The sequence below is a fragment of the Cnephaeus nilssonii genome, assembly GCF_951640355.1.
Source record: "Cnephaeus nilssonii genome assembly, chromosome: 15".
Classification (NCBI taxonomy): domain Eukaryota; kingdom Metazoa; phylum Chordata; class Mammalia; order Chiroptera; family Vespertilionidae; genus Cnephaeus; species Cnephaeus nilssonii.
Window position 1 is genome coordinate 34,432,589 of NC_137086.1, and position 12,354 is coordinate 34,444,942.

Here is a 12,354-nt window from a genome sequence, read left to right on the forward strand (position 1 = left end):
GTTGCTTCTCCTTGAAAATTTATGCCATCCAATATGCAGTAACCTATTTCCCCTCATACGCCTCCTACCCATTCCTCAAATCTGTCCTTCCTACCCACCCAATGGGTGTCTGCAGGAAATGGGTACAGAAATACAAAGTTATAAGCAGCTGCATTGCCTTATAAACATTGATAATTAAAGAACAAGAAAACACCACCTAAAGCTCCAACATTTATTGTGTCAATGTTAAGCACACTTTTTAAAAGACAACATAGAATGTATAGAAACAAGGGGTCGGGGACTCATGCTCATTTCCACAATATGGGTAATTAGGTTGGCTGGTTTCAAAGGGGCCAGGACGTCACTCGGGGCAGTGCTGGTCCGCGGGCCCTCTCTATGGGACTGATTCACTATTCCAAGGTGGGTCTGTTTTTTTGTTTTTACTTTTTATTAAAAAATATAAATAAAACGGTGCTGCAGGCCCAGGCAGGAAGGCCTCTGCAGGACTCTGTCTTCGCACACGGCTTCTTGGAGGCTACTGTCAGAAAACACCACAAACTAGCAGGATGACAGGCCACGCAGATGCTGCCGGGCGGCACGCGTCCACCCCGCCCCTGGGGGCTTCAAATTTTCTCAGAACTTAAGGGCTCTCGAGCTTCCATCCGAAAACTGCCACACATCTTGAGCTCTCTGGACACTACGCCGAATGGGGGTGTGTGAAGAACCTAGAAAGAGGATGGAGACAGAGGAGGGGGAGAAAAAAAGGTACAGGTGTGACTTGGCCCAGTGATTTTCTGTTCTCTAACTAGCTTTTTACACTTATAACTTAAACCAGCCACAGGTTGAGCCACTGGCATCTTAAACATGATTTCAAACTCCATCCCCCCCCCCCGCCCCCAATCTCTAACCTCCAAGTGCCTTTCCCATGAGCTCCCTCCGTGCCTTCCCCCAAAGGACCCAGACCCTCTACCCAATCATATGGTAGTCCTAATAAACTGGGGACACACCTGGGAGGAAACACTTTCCCTTATGACTGAGAAAACTTGGGTAGGAAACAGTCCTTTGGTTGAGGAGAACAGGGGAGGAAGGAGGGAAGGGGGACATTTCCTTAAAATCATAATAAAATTATAAAGAAACTGAAAAATCAAAATTGATGTAAAAGCAGCACAACGAAAACATGAAATGTCATCAAGTTCAACGTCAAAGCAGCCAACGATTTACAAGAGGCGAACAAATCTCTGAAGAGGAAAACCAGAACCCAACATAGTTGCTCCCAAATTGCACCAAAAACTGCCTGTAGTTTCTTTCGAACATGCAGTTTTCTTTTCTTTCTTTTCTTTTCTTTTTTTTTTTTCTTTGTTAAGGGGGAAAGGCAATGGTGAGGGGAAGATGGGAGTTATTTTCCTCCGGGGTTCCTCCCTTGCTGTGCACATTGACTTGAAGCAGCAGAACTGGGAGTCCGGATGTGGATGTGTGGATGTGCCGAGGAAGAGGGCTACCACTGTGGCATTCCAGGCCTCGTTGCCATGGCGACCTGAAGCAGGGGCCTGGGGCCTCCTCTCCCCTGACTTGGCTCCGCAGGAGGCTCAGGGTCTGGAGCTCAGCTGCTCTCAGGAATCCTGAGTGGTGGAGACCTGGGCTGAGGGGCCTGCTGTGTCCAGGTGGGCTCTGGGAATCCGGTTCCCAGTCCAGCCCTAAGTCATTGTCGTTGAGGCCCCTGTAGCTGATACCCCCATTAAACCCCCTTGTCAGACCTGCTACCAATATTGAAAACCCTAACAGACAAAGTATAGCATGGGCATGTACCACGCTCACTGTTATTTAAAAGCACAGCCCCCTGTAGGTGTGGGGGTCCCTGTAAGTTTAGAGGGTAGACTTTAGAGAAATCCTTAGATTGCCTTTTCTGCTGTTTCATAAAGAACGGATATTTGCTCTCTTTAAGTAGTCTTTGCCACTTTACAGGAAGGAAAACCAGTATTTGGACCAACCATTGCATTGTGTTTAGGGTTGGAGTACAATAACCCACGTGAACTGTATTGGTCTTCTTTCCCATTTGAAAAGGAGAATGAATCGCATCCTATGACCATAGATGACACTGAGAGAGAGAGAGAGAGAGAGAGAGAGAGAGAGAGAGAGAGAGAGAGAAACAGGCCCATCCCCCTAAAGGCTGATTCACTGGCCATGTGTTTTGCTAAATGAAACAGTGGGCTAATGAGATAACAAGATGACAGCAAGCAAAAAAAAAAAAAGTGATACCCAACAACCCATGTCTACAGTCTGTAGCTGTCACAGCCCTGGAATAAATGTATGTAATCCCCATTCTGCCTATGTGTTCTGATGTCCATTTCTCTAAAAATGAGTTCATTTATTTGTAATTGGGAGCTTCAGGGCCTTAGGAGACACTTAGGAAATTTGCTAAGTGGCTTGTGCCTTTTGAAAGTTAACAGTCTTTCAAATAAACATTTTTTTTCTAAGCAGTTTAAAGAACACTGCCAATCCCATCCTCATATCAGTAAAATTCCCACAATTTTTCTTTCTTAAAAGGGAAATTTTCTGGGGAAAATGAAAAAAACAACAAAAAAAAAAAAAACAAGAGAGAACGGGATGGGTACATTCTTGAACACAATAGCCGTGGGGACAACAAAGTAACAGCATCATCATGAAGAAGACAGGATTACAGCACAGTCATAAGAAATCATGTGTGTGTGTGTGTGTGTGTGTGTGTGTGTGTGTGTGTGTGTGTGTGTAGGGAGTGGGGGAAGGGTTTAAAAACAGAAAACCCCGTATTTCCTCCCTCACTCTCCAGGAGTAAAGTGTTTGAAACAGGACAGGATGGGATCTTTTCAGGAAGGCTTGAAATATCCCAGTACCTCTTCCCAAACTTGGAGTACCTGTGAATAAGCCACCTCATTTCCTTATTTCTCCAAACGAAATATCTAACCCTCCCTGCCACTTCCCTTTCAAATTCTCACTTCTAGCATTATGAATATATACAGTATGTACTTATTGCATATACAAAAGTGGTATTTAAATAAACAGCTCTGTCACAGAATGCCCTGGGAAAAACTCGACTACTTCACACTTTCTGCCATTGCTGTTACAAACGAAGAAGCAAGTGTAAACCTCACTTCTTAGCAACCATCAAAATGGGCTCGTCAGTCCTGTAGGTCCTAAACAGAGGCTAATAAATGGTCTCAGGATGGAGACAGTCCTTGTATTGAGTTTCTGGGTTCAAGTCTGTGAGAAATAACATCTGCTGTATTCCTGTTTATTAAGTTGTTCTCAAAATGAAGATAAAAAGGGCCCTTCTTTATAAGTGGCAGTTCAGGTATATAGAGGACATTGCATCAGCACATTGGGAATGTCATAGAACCTTATTTGAAATCTTTGAAAAATGTTAATGTTCATAATATTCCCTCATTTTAAAGAGGATCTCATGAATTCATCCTACTGTGGAAAATGTGGGGGATTTTTGGTTATTTTGCATTGATATTTTTAATTTTAGGGTTCTGGACATAAGATGCCATTTATAAGTTACGTTCTTATTGTCTAGGTTTTCATGCGTCCGTTGTTTGTTCAGCTTCAGAAATAGTGTTTAAGAAGAGGGCCTTGGTAAGTCAGGAGACTAAGGACCCTGAAGAACCTGTCTCCCAACAAATCTATTTCACTTTGGGATCATGGGAATCAGACACAATCTGTGATTTATCACCAGATGTTTGCATCCCTCCCTCTCTGCCATTTGATTTAAGAAATCGGAACATACACGTATACAGTATCCACCATTAATTCTGCCAGGACGCAAAACCTAATTACACTAAAAGCCTCATATACTGAGAAATTAATATAAATACTGTATATAAAACGTGCACAGCTGCACTCATAGCTCCCAATAAAAGAGTAATAGGGACACACAGCGGTTTTAAAGACATTTAATATGGTGGAGCAGAAGTCACCACGTCTAAAACTGTCCTGGCGCTGGGGAATAGTTCCGTCTTAAACAGCATTCTGGATTCAGTTGTGAAGTAACCTAATCTAAAACACATATATCTGCCCTCAGTTCATTGCCAATTATCAAGTTCTACAAGTCACCAGCCTTGCCCCATCCCATCCCATCCCATCCCATCCCATCCCAGCTCTCCCAGATCCCCTCTTACTAGACTTCTCTCGGCCTCCACTCTCTGCTTCCCACCCAAACAGGCTTTTAAAAACAAACAAACACCCTACTACTTTCTCTTTATTTAGAAAGATAAGACTATTCTTGCCTCAGATAAAAGGCTTTACATGAAAAGGCCACCTCACAGGCACCCGTGCATAAGAACTGAGCAACAGAAAAAAATGCTACCACAAGAAGACAACAGAACAGCTTGTTTTGGTTTTTACAAGAATAAAAACAATGTTGTGTCCATTTGTCTACTCTGGGCATGGGGAGACGGTATCACAGAAATATGTGTTGCAATAAAGCAAATAGATGCTGCATCAGGCAGTATTTGTAAAACTGACAACATAGATTTCTAAGGGGCTGGGGGACTTGAAAATAGACCTAACTTGATTTTCCAAGATGATGTTTCATTTCATAAATCTGTTGATTGACCGAAAGATAATTAATTGAAAGGCATTCCCACCCTAATTCGCTATCAGCCAGGAAGACCCTATAAAAATGCCTAAAAGATCTGTCCCGTCTAGGACCCTAGCATCTCAGAATCACAAGGCAAACCACCACACATCTCAGAAAATCAGTGGCTGACTCCACAGATTTGGCCACATCTGGTTACTGCTTTCATCCTTTTCTCTCTCTTTTTCACCTGATGCCTTCATTTCTGGATTTTTAAATTTGGGAGGTGTGTTCATTTTTCACGAGGAAAGACTTTATGTGGGAACAATAAAGCTGATTCCTTTAAAAAAAATAACAACACCTTGTTTACATTATGCTCTAAGGTAGGATGAGAATGAGAGAATAGAAGAGAACTTTTAGACAATAAAAACAGCAAAAAAAAATCTAAAGGAAATCAAAGCTTAAGATGCTATTACTATTATGTTTTTTTTTCTTTATATCTGAATGGATTACTGCAAGGAGATGAAGGGAAAGTTTTTAATATCAGACTGAAAATACCTTCTATTTCTTGAAAATTATTCTAGAACTATAAAGTCTAAAAACTATTTCCATAGTTTGAGATATACCTATTTTAATATAGTAAGTATTTTATGTTCCTTTAGGGTATAATACATGCATCAAAATGCCCATAGAAATAATCCTGAAAAAGACTGACTGGCCTTCTCTTAAAACTTGTTATTTTCTTGAAAGTAATTTACAGAGTGTGTCAAATGAGGACACAAGAAGCTTACATTGTGTACTTTAATTTTTTTTATTTTTTCAATAAAGGGACAAAATGGGTGTATGAACAGGTTAATGCAGACAACTGCCAAAAAAAACACAGACAGTGGTTTTTCCAATAGAACTTAACAAAGACCAGAAACAAATACAATAAAAAGCCAGGTTGTAATGACCTTTGGTCATCCAAATAAAAAAAAAAATAAAAACAAAGAAAAATAAAAGATCAAATTAAGTGCCTCTGTTTTGAACAGGGCACATAAGCAATAATAAATAGTGACTCCCATAGTAAAAGATAAAATTTCAAGTTACGACAAACAGCTTTCATTACAGGAATAGAAAAGGCCAATAACAAAATATTCTGCATTGCCATTTACAAAAAAGTATTGACTAAAGCGGGCTTTCTCTTTAATATGCTTTGCATATGAAATTCTTTCCAATCTAAATATAAAGCACCATTTAGTTTTTGGCAATGAAAAAAACTGCAAAACATTGTGGGTTTTTTTTTTTTCCTTTTTTTCTTTCTTTCTTTTACTGCATATGAAGGTAAGATGCTGGAATGTAAGGGTGATAGAAGGAAAGGGACAAAAAGCACACTACATAACAAACCAACGTTATTAGCTTGCAGTACTGCATACAGTATGGCAGCAGGAAAAAGGAACAAAAAAGGATATGTACAACCCCTATGACAGCCATCTGTGTGACATTCTAGCAGGCTCCCCCAAACGGCCATTATATGGCTTCTCATTTGTACAATGTCACACTTTTTTGTTTTTCTCTCTCTTTTTTTTTTTTGAAGCATACAAATAATTTGTACTATATTATCCTGCCAAATTAAAAAAATATACTGTGGCAGCCTGTCTTTTTTTTTTTTTTCCACTACCAAAAAAAGGTACACTGATACCTTTTAAGAGAACAAGCAACAGTTAAAAATACAAGCTTCAATATAAATACTATAGTGCCTAACACTAGATGAACATTTAATTCAAATACCATTCTAGAAATACAGAAAAAAGACCATAAATGTGTTTTAGCATAGGAATCAACATGAGTGTGCATTTTCCTATATTTAAGTACTATATAATCTTAAACCTTTCCCCAATGTATGTTTGTTTTTTTTTTACAACCTGAAGAGCGGTGTGTATCCAAGGCATAGAATTTCCACTACCATTTTTAAATGGATAACAAGTCTTGTAACACCACCAAGACAATAAAACCCTAAAATGCAGTCCCCCCCCCTAAACATAATGAAGTGTTTTTTAAAAATTTTTTTTCTTAACATTTATATTTAAAAAAGTTTTGTACAAAAAAATCCTTGCACTGTAGAAGCGAAAGCAATCATTCATTTCTATGTTAAGTGTATTCTGTTTTCCATTCACAGCGCTTGCAATGTTGAGTCCAAGTAAGTAAGCTCATTAGTCAAGTAAATGGCTGGCAAAGGTTTTTTTTTTAGTTTTTTAAAAAATGCTCATCAATGAGATTGTGTTCAATTTTTTTTTCAGCATTCTTGTAACTTTTCCCTTAAGTATAGACCTGTAAACTGGGAAAATTGTACAGTGCACTTAATTGTCCTATCTGAGCAGGTTTATTTTATACTCAACCTCTGTATCTCTGATTAGAGAAAAGATACAGATATTACAGGCAGAGTCAAGTGCTATTTGAACACCAACTGGGGCAGATGCTAGCTTAATAAAAAAGAAAGAAAAAATTTAAAAATAAAATAAAAACAATGAATCCTCTTCCATGTTAACACAAATAGCACACAGTGTATGGAAAAGAAATGAAGTACAACTTTTAGGGAGCACAGACATATATACTGCTACTCTTAAAACTCTCTTCTTTTTTAAGAATGTCACATTTCAATGCATCGTAAGAATTCATAATCATCATTGTATCAATATTAGCTTATACACCTGTTCTAGTTTAAAATGGCAAATAGTACCACGTTGTGCTAATAAATCACTTTTTTTCCCTCTGTTATCCTCTGTCAAACCTTATGGTCAGCCTCTTCTTTTCAATATGGTATACGAGGTCTTGAAGTTTATTGTGTGATTGTCCTTTTGACAACCAAGTGGATCTGGATCTATTTCTTCTGGTGCCAGAATTTTTTTAAAAGACATTATTTAAAACAAGTATCTTCATGAAATGAATTCCTGACTCGTGTATTTAATTATATTCCAGGGCTTTGCACATTACACATTCAATGTAATCATCATTTAAAAAACAAAAAAAAAACTTTGGGCAAAACAGCCCATTTCTTTTAAGCTCTCACCAGGAGCAAAATAGCTTTTATACTGGTATAATCAGTTTTGCTTACAAGATTAAACTAAAGGGAAAATGATGATTAACTAGGACATAATGGGTCATATTTTTAGGTAGCCATTGTTGTGAGAAATACAAGAAAGAATTATATGTTAGGTCCTAAGGTTTATTACCTCACCCAATGCTGAATTAAGCTACAAGTTTATTATAAGTAGAAAGAACCATCAACGTGGTTTTAATAGATCCAAGGCACTCATATTTTAAAACCAAATGATAGAATAAACTTGTTTTGTTTTTTTTCTGTTAATTTGTCAATTCAAGGCCTTTTATTCCCTCTCCAATTAATACATTTAACCCTTTAGAGACAGACATTTAGCTCATAGAGATTTTCATTCAGCACTACCTATTCTGTCTATAGAGGGTTAATCCAAAGACTGTTTTTCCTCCTCACATTATAAAATAAAACTGTACATGATATGTATTACAGAATGTATGCAGCATGGTCTTTTTCTCTCTCTCTCTCTCTTTTTCTCTCAGAACGGAACTGGAAACAGCAACATTTTTGCTCAACAACGAATCGGGGACAATTTAAAATAGCCATTACATACCATACATGCTGTCTAAGTTTAAAAAAAAAAACCAACATACACAACATGTAAATTATTGCACAAGAGAAAGGCTCAAAGTTTGCGTAAAATGCAATAGTATTGCCCCATACAGATCATGCATTCAAACGGTGAGAACATAAAGGAAAAAAAAGAAAAAGAAAAAAGAAAAAGAAAAAAAAAATAGGTGTGCTGGTGACAAGCACTCTCATATTCTTAGCTTCCGTTACTTCTGTTTGTTTGCTTGCTTGCTTGCTTGTTTAAATCACATGGGACTAGAAAAAAAATCCTACTGGGAGTGGGGCTGGAGGGCGATGGGGAAGGGGGTGATGAAAAAAGGAGGTGTCAAGTGGGAGTGAGGGGTTGGGGGGGGGTATTAATATACCTCTATTCAGTTTTTATATCATTATTCAACACTCGATCACTGTGCCATTTTTTCATGTGTTTCTCCAGGGTACTGTACACGCTAAAAGGCATCTTACAAATTTCACATTTGTAAACGTCCTTCCCCACCTGGCCATGCGTTTTCATGTGCCTGGTGAGCTTGCTACTCTGGGCACAGGCATAGTTGCACAGCTCGCATTTATAAGGCCTTTCGCCCGTGTGGCTTCTCCTGTGGACAGTGAGATTGCTACAGTTCTTGAAGACTTTCCCACAGTACTCACAAGTGTCGCTGCGTCTGCCCTCTTTTGAGCTGGGCCTGCCCGGGCCCGGACCACTAATATGGGGCGTGCTCCCTCCACTTCCCGTGCCGCTGCGCCCCGAGATCCCTCCGTCCAGCTCCCCGGGTGGCGTGGAGAAGCGCAAGCTCCCGTTCTCCGAGGAGTGCTCAGACGAGGAGGCGAAAGGCGATTGTCTGGAGTCCCCGAAGCTAAGGAAGGGATCTTTGAGCTGCCTGGAGGCCGCGTAGCCGGCGAGCCACTGCGAATACACGTTCTCCGTGTTGGGCATCGCGGCGGGGGGCAGGTCGAACTCCTTCTCGAGCTTGATGCGCTTGGAGAAGGGGCTCAGCGAGCTGGGGCTGCCCAGCAGCAGCTTTTTGGACAGGCCCCCGGAGGCCGACTCGCCCGGGGAGCAGCCGCGGCCGTTAACAGTGCCATCGTCTATGCGGTCCGACTCGCCGGCCACCGAGTCTTCGTCACAAGTGTCCCTGTGGCCCTCGGCCTCGGCCAGGTGGCCACGCTTATGCTTCTCGCCCAGGACCTGGTGGAAGGCCTCGCTGAAGTGCTGCATGGAGCTGAGCACCATGCCCTGCATGACGTCGGGCAGGGCGCGGCCCTCGTCGCCCACGCCCACCACGGCGCCCCGCGAGCTGTTCTCGTGGTGGCGCGCCGCCTCCAGGCTCAGCCCGAAGCCGTAGTCCACCCTCTCGCTCTCGGTCAGCTCCTCCTCCTCCTCTTCCTCCTCTTCTTCCTCTTCCTCGTCGTCCTCCTCTTCCTCCTCGTCCCCGTTCTCCGGGATCAGGCTGGGGTCGTTCTCGCTCTTGAACTTGGCCACCACGGACTTGAGCGCGCTGCTAGCACTGCCCACCAGGTCGCTGGTGCCAGGTTCCGGGGAGCTGGCGGTGGAGAGGCCGTCGTCGGACTTGACCGTCATGGGGGACGACTTGTGCATGTGCGTCTTCATGTGGCGCTTCAGCTTGCTGGCCTGCGTGCACGCGTGGTCGCACAGGTTGCACTTGTAGGGCTTCTCGCCCGTGTGGCTGCGCCGGTGCACCACCAGGTTGCTCTGAAATTTGAACGTCTTGCCGCAGAACTCGCATGACTTGGACTTGACCGGGGGCTGGGAGGGAGGAGGGGCAGACTGCAGAGGAGGGAGGGGGGGCGTCGCCAGGAAGGGCGGCTTGCTACCTGGCTGGAATGGTTGCAGTAACCTTTGCATAGGGCTGGGCCGGCCTGGGGACAGCGGTGGGCTAGACGTGTTCCCTGCCAGCTCTCTAAGTCTCCTAGAGAAATCCATGGCGGGAGGCTCCATAGCCATTGGGTTCAACCGCAGCACCCTGTCAAAGGCACTCGGGTGATGGGTGGCCAGGGCCATCTCTTCCGCCCCCAGGCGCTCTATGCGGTGGGGGTCCAAGTGATGTCTCGGTGGTGGACTAAACAGGGGGGGAGTGGGTGGAAAGCGCCCTTCTGCCAGGCCGGAAGCCTCTCTGGATACTGATCCTGGTATTCTTAGCAGGTTAAAGGGGTTATTGTCTGCAATATGGATCCCATGGAGAGGTGGCTGGGAAGGACATTCTGCACCTAGTCCTGAAGGGATACCAACCCGCGGGGTCAGGGGACTTCCGTGTTCGCTTTCTAAGTAGATTCTTAATCCATGAGTGTTCTGTGCGTGTTGCAAGAGAAACCATGCACTGGTGAATGGCTGTTTGCAAGTTGTACATGTGTAGCTGCTGGGCTCATCTTTACCTGCAAAATAATACAACACCAACATCAATGTTTAATCACCGCGGAGGGTATCAGCAATTGCTTATTTATGTTCCACCGCCAGCCTTCCCTGCCCCCAGCTCCCAATGCCAAGGCCTGAGCCCTCCCTGACCTGTCCCCTGTGCCTACAGTGCCTGGCATATCCAGTGGCTGGTGCCCAATAAATACTTGCCGAATCAGTCTTCCTGCCATTTAACTCGGTTCTAGGAATTTTAAATCCAGTCTTCAATGCAGAAAAATCTAGACCAATTCAAAGCTTGAGCATGACAATCCCTACAGCCTCGAGAACCTTAGCAATGTCTTCTGAACTTTCCAGTCTGTCACCAGCTGTGGTTTGGGGAAGCCATCTCATCTCGTGCCCCTGTTTTCTCATTTGTTAAGGGAGGGACTTGGACAAGATGACCTAAGGGAAACTTTTCTGCTCCCTAAATCCCATCGTTCTAATCCCCCCCTGGGTGGCAGGTGAACTTTCTAAATAGGCAATCATTTCACGGAGATATCAAAAAAGAGAAGGTCAACTCATTACAATTCCCTGTGGCCCCAGAGATGCTTTTAATCTTAGCCTGAAATACACTAATTGTTGATATTATTTTTTAAAAAAATGAGAAGGTTCTCAAAAATAATGCCATGGAAGAGAGACTAGCAACATTCTCACATCCCAGCCTGTGTGAGGGTCAGTGAGTCCCAATTCTGATTCCACAGTGCCCCAGGAGGACTCTCGTTTTTATCTCAAGGGATGTTGTGAAAAATCTCAAAAGATAAATTTAATTCGGTTTTAAACAAAAGGCCATGTCAAATCCTTGAGGAGCTGTCCCCCAGTCAAGCAAATGCAAGCCTAGAGTTACGGGGAGAGGCTGGTGCCAACTTACGCAGACACAGCATCCTAGTTTAATAACAGTTAGAGCAGCCAGCACCATGACCAGCAGCAGGCTGAGAAATGCTACACTATCCTCCTCCTCATTATTTTGAGAGGCTAACAACGTGAACCAAATTATACAACATCCTGCGCCTTCGGCTGAGCCTCAGCTCCAGTTGAGAAAGAAACAGAAAGACACAGTTCAGCTAGTCAACTCTTTGGCTAGTAGCCAAGCCGTCTGGAGAGGGGCCCTGCTTAAGTCACATTATTTCTCTCTCGTTGAAAAGAACCCGAGAGTGGTAAATGCCACTTTGGCAAAGAGGGGCCAGCTTGACTTCACGATCATTCATTTTTGGAGATAGCTAAATTTAAAAACAACAACAACAACATATACACGCCAAGGGAGGAACTAACAGTTTACCAGTCAACTGCAGTATTAAAGAGGGCACGCATGTCGGTGGGCAAAAGACAGGAGGAGAAAAAAGAAAATTCCCCACCAGGAATTCCAAAAAAAGACAGTGTAATAAAACACAAATGAGAAATAACAAACTTTAGCCCTTCTCTTAAAAGAGGGGCCAGAGGAGTTCCTGAAAGCATTGGCTAGTAACTTCTTAATAAGGAAAAAAAAATCATACATGGGCTAGAGTGGGAGTGAGGAATTAATCAATGATGATTCCTCCATTTAGCACGTCAGGAAGGAAAGCTGGCAGGGTCTTCTCAGAAGCCCCAAACACTCCTATTCCAAAACAAGCCAGCCTCGCACAAGCACTTGTCTGAATAATGGACTCCCTGCCCTGACCTTGCAATTTACTTTACAATGCATTTATAATCTCACTCAATATATCCCACTCCTGGGTAAATCTCTTTAACAAGATTAGATGATAAGATACCAAAATT

At 42.7% G+C, this 12,354-nt stretch overlaps 1 protein-coding gene across 11 annotated transcripts in view; it reads right to left on the reverse strand.

Moving 5' to 3' along the window:
- Positions 1 to 602: 602 nt before the first annotated feature.
- BCL11A (BCL11 transcription factor A) overlaps positions 603 to 12,354 on the reverse strand; it is a gene marked incomplete at both ends in the record, with an annotated part of 98,209 nt that continues 86,457 nt past the window's right edge. For 3 of the 11 annotated variants that reach the window (XM_079792598.1, XM_079792594.1, XM_079792602.1), the window contains one exon: positions 8,563 to 10,583. In XM_079792598.1, coding sequence (XP_079648724.1) covers positions 8,563 to 10,583 — 2,021 coding nt within the window. Of the gene's footprint in view, positions 705 to 8,562; positions 10,584 to 12,354 lie in introns of those variants that run through there. The other 8 variants (XM_079792596.1, XM_079792595.1, XM_079792599.1 and 5 more) reach the window with 5 other exon arrangements.